This window comes from Octopus bimaculoides, chromosome 3 (genome assembly GCF_001194135.2).
Source record: "Octopus bimaculoides isolate UCB-OBI-ISO-001 chromosome 3, ASM119413v2, whole genome shotgun sequence".
Lineage (NCBI taxonomy): Eukaryota > Metazoa > Mollusca > Cephalopoda > Octopoda > Octopodidae > Octopus > Octopus bimaculoides.
In genome coordinates this window covers 91,030,871-91,033,383 of record NC_068983.1, presented here as the reverse complement: position 1 = coordinate 91,033,383, position 2,513 = coordinate 91,030,871, and the positions used below count along the sequence as shown (strand labels likewise).

Here is a 2,513-nt window from a genome sequence, read left to right as displayed (position 1 = left end):
CTCTGTGGCTTTCTCACTAGAAGTGGGGTAGTGTAAAAATTAACACTTCCTTCTCCAAGCCTAGATTCGAAACCGAATCTAAGAATTCTCGGTCGACCAAACACCTCGATCAACAGGTGCGAAAAGCAGGTTTTCTTTGTCCTGTCAAAAAGTGATTGATAATCTCCCTTTGACCTTCGACCTTATAAATGTCAGGCGAAGTTCAACTGGACAGCAACTGGCCTACTTAGGTACAAACTCTGCTGCAGTATGTATGTCCTTCTAGCTGCCACGATTCTTATAAATAGAGTGGTCAACAAGACATCAAAGGACACAGACAGGGAGACTGACGTGCGCAGACCGAAATCAGTGTTCTGCTACTATGAGAAAGAGATCTGTTGCTTGCTATTCATGATGAAAGAACAAACACACACATACACACACACACACGAACATATTTAGTCTTAGGGTACATCAACTCCAGATGTATCCTGGTTCCATCATTTTTCTAGCAACTTGAAGCAAGTTGTCAAAATTGAATGTAGTGGCAAATATTATTTATTAACAACAGCAAATAAAAAAATGTTATAGTTAAACCAGTTATCGTTTTGTCATTTCTCAGGCAAACACATGCCTATCACAACGACACTAAACAAAAACATACCACATTTTGGTGACTCCACTACAAAGCTTTCAGAGTGATATACAGAGAAGATATTATACAAGTGTGTTCTAAACACACAATCTAAATTTATATGTTTCTGTGTTCGTGCACAATACTTCTATCATAAGCTTAATTTATGGTACATTGAGTATAATGTTAGTTTGTTTCATGATGATAACTTTTTCATAAATCTCTAATTTTTAAAAAGATCGGTTTTATGAATATAAAGTTCAATTGCAAAATGAGGAGGGAAAATAAATAAATGGAAATTAATGCAATATATCATACCAAAACACATGTACCTCAGAGTCAGCAATATCATCACTGAAATGTGTGTGCAATGTTAACGCAGTGTCTAAAGGGAGAAGCTGTTCTCCAAAGACAGAATCATACAGAGAAAAGCATATTCATATCCCAGTCTGCCAGAACATGTTAAGAATGAATGTACACATCATTGTTTTGATTCTTGTTTGTTTTGCATACTCATAATAATTTAGGAAGTGAATTATATCATTCTCTATACCTTTGGAAACAACAATGGAAACTATACAGATTAGAGAAACTAAATTCAAAAGAAGGGGGAAAAGTAAAAATTTTGTAACTATAGATATATCTGAAATGAAATCATTTAATTTTGACTACAAAGGTACTTAGTGGGAAAATAATAAAATTGCCTATGGTTAAGCAGTTAATTGAATTTTATTGTATCTAATTTATATAATAAAATTTACTTTATACTTTACAAGTTAGCATTGTAAAACATCCTCTCACAAAAATGGATAATTAATATCATAAATGGTATACAACACTGCTCAAACAGTATCTTTTTTCTCCTTTTTATGTTGGGGCTTCCATATACAACATACTACTGAGTTACTGAGTCAAGACTTTTATATTAGACTGGTCTAATATAATTTCTGTATTCCTAAGTTCCTAGTTATTTATTTGTATCACCACAATGTTCTGGTGATAGTAACTACCATAGAGCCTAACTCTGTCACCAATATACTACAAAAGTAATCTGTTCAACAATCTTATAAATAAAAATATAACACTTGGAAGATGTATCAAATACTGAGAAAATTTTATACAACTTCTAATGGAAACTAATGAAAAAATATTGGAACTGACCGAACAGGTTCACCAACTGACGCAAGGTTTGTCAAAGCCATGAGAGCTTCAAAGTTTTGCAGTCCTGTTCGGTTGATGTCAAGAAGATGAATTATAGGTCGCACCACTTCATACATCTGAAAATAAATATAAAAATAATAAATAATAATACTGACCAATACAGACCAATCCTTGAAATGAAAGTGGAATAACTGGTTACATATGTATATATTATTCATATATTTATGGAGATCTAACTTTTAAGTAAAAATTTTCTGAGGTATAGTATAGGCAAATATGATAAAAAATATGCCCTCCAACACAATTGAAATTGGTAGCAGCTCACTTTTCTTAAAAGAAATGAAATACAAAGAAGTCAAAGCTCTTTAATCTGTAGTAACTCCTTCGCATGCGTAGTCTTACGCATGCTTAGAATTAATAAAGCAAGCGTTTCCCGCTCAATTCATTCTCTTTCTCGCTGGCCAGCGATTGAGCATGGACGTGTGTTTAAAAGCTGTCCCTACATCTTTCGGTCTTATACTCGACAGCTCGTTATTCTCACCTCTAAAGATGTATAACTGAAGATATGTATGTTTTACCAAGTAAATAAATGTTGTTTGAGTTGTTTAGTCTGGAGTTCAGCGTTCCGTCAATTTCTTTAATTTTTTTAGTAGAAAGTCAGGTATACAATCTAAAGATGTATAACCCACTTTCTACTAAAGTGGTGACCCCCGACGAAGAAAAAACGCAGCATGAACTA

General features: G+C 33.5%; 1 protein-coding gene across 1 annotated transcript in view; it reads right to left on the bottom strand.

Moving 5' to 3' along the window:
• LOC106867515 (protein unc-45 homolog A) overlaps positions 1-2,513 on the bottom strand; it is a 34,613-nt gene that overhangs the window by 12,015 nt on the left and 20,085 nt on the right. Inside the window, exon 9 of the mRNA XM_014912403.2 lies at positions 1,775-1,890. Coding sequence (XP_014767889.1) covers positions 1,775-1,890 — 116 coding nt within the window. The remainder of the gene's footprint in view (positions 1-1,774; positions 1,891-2,513) is intronic.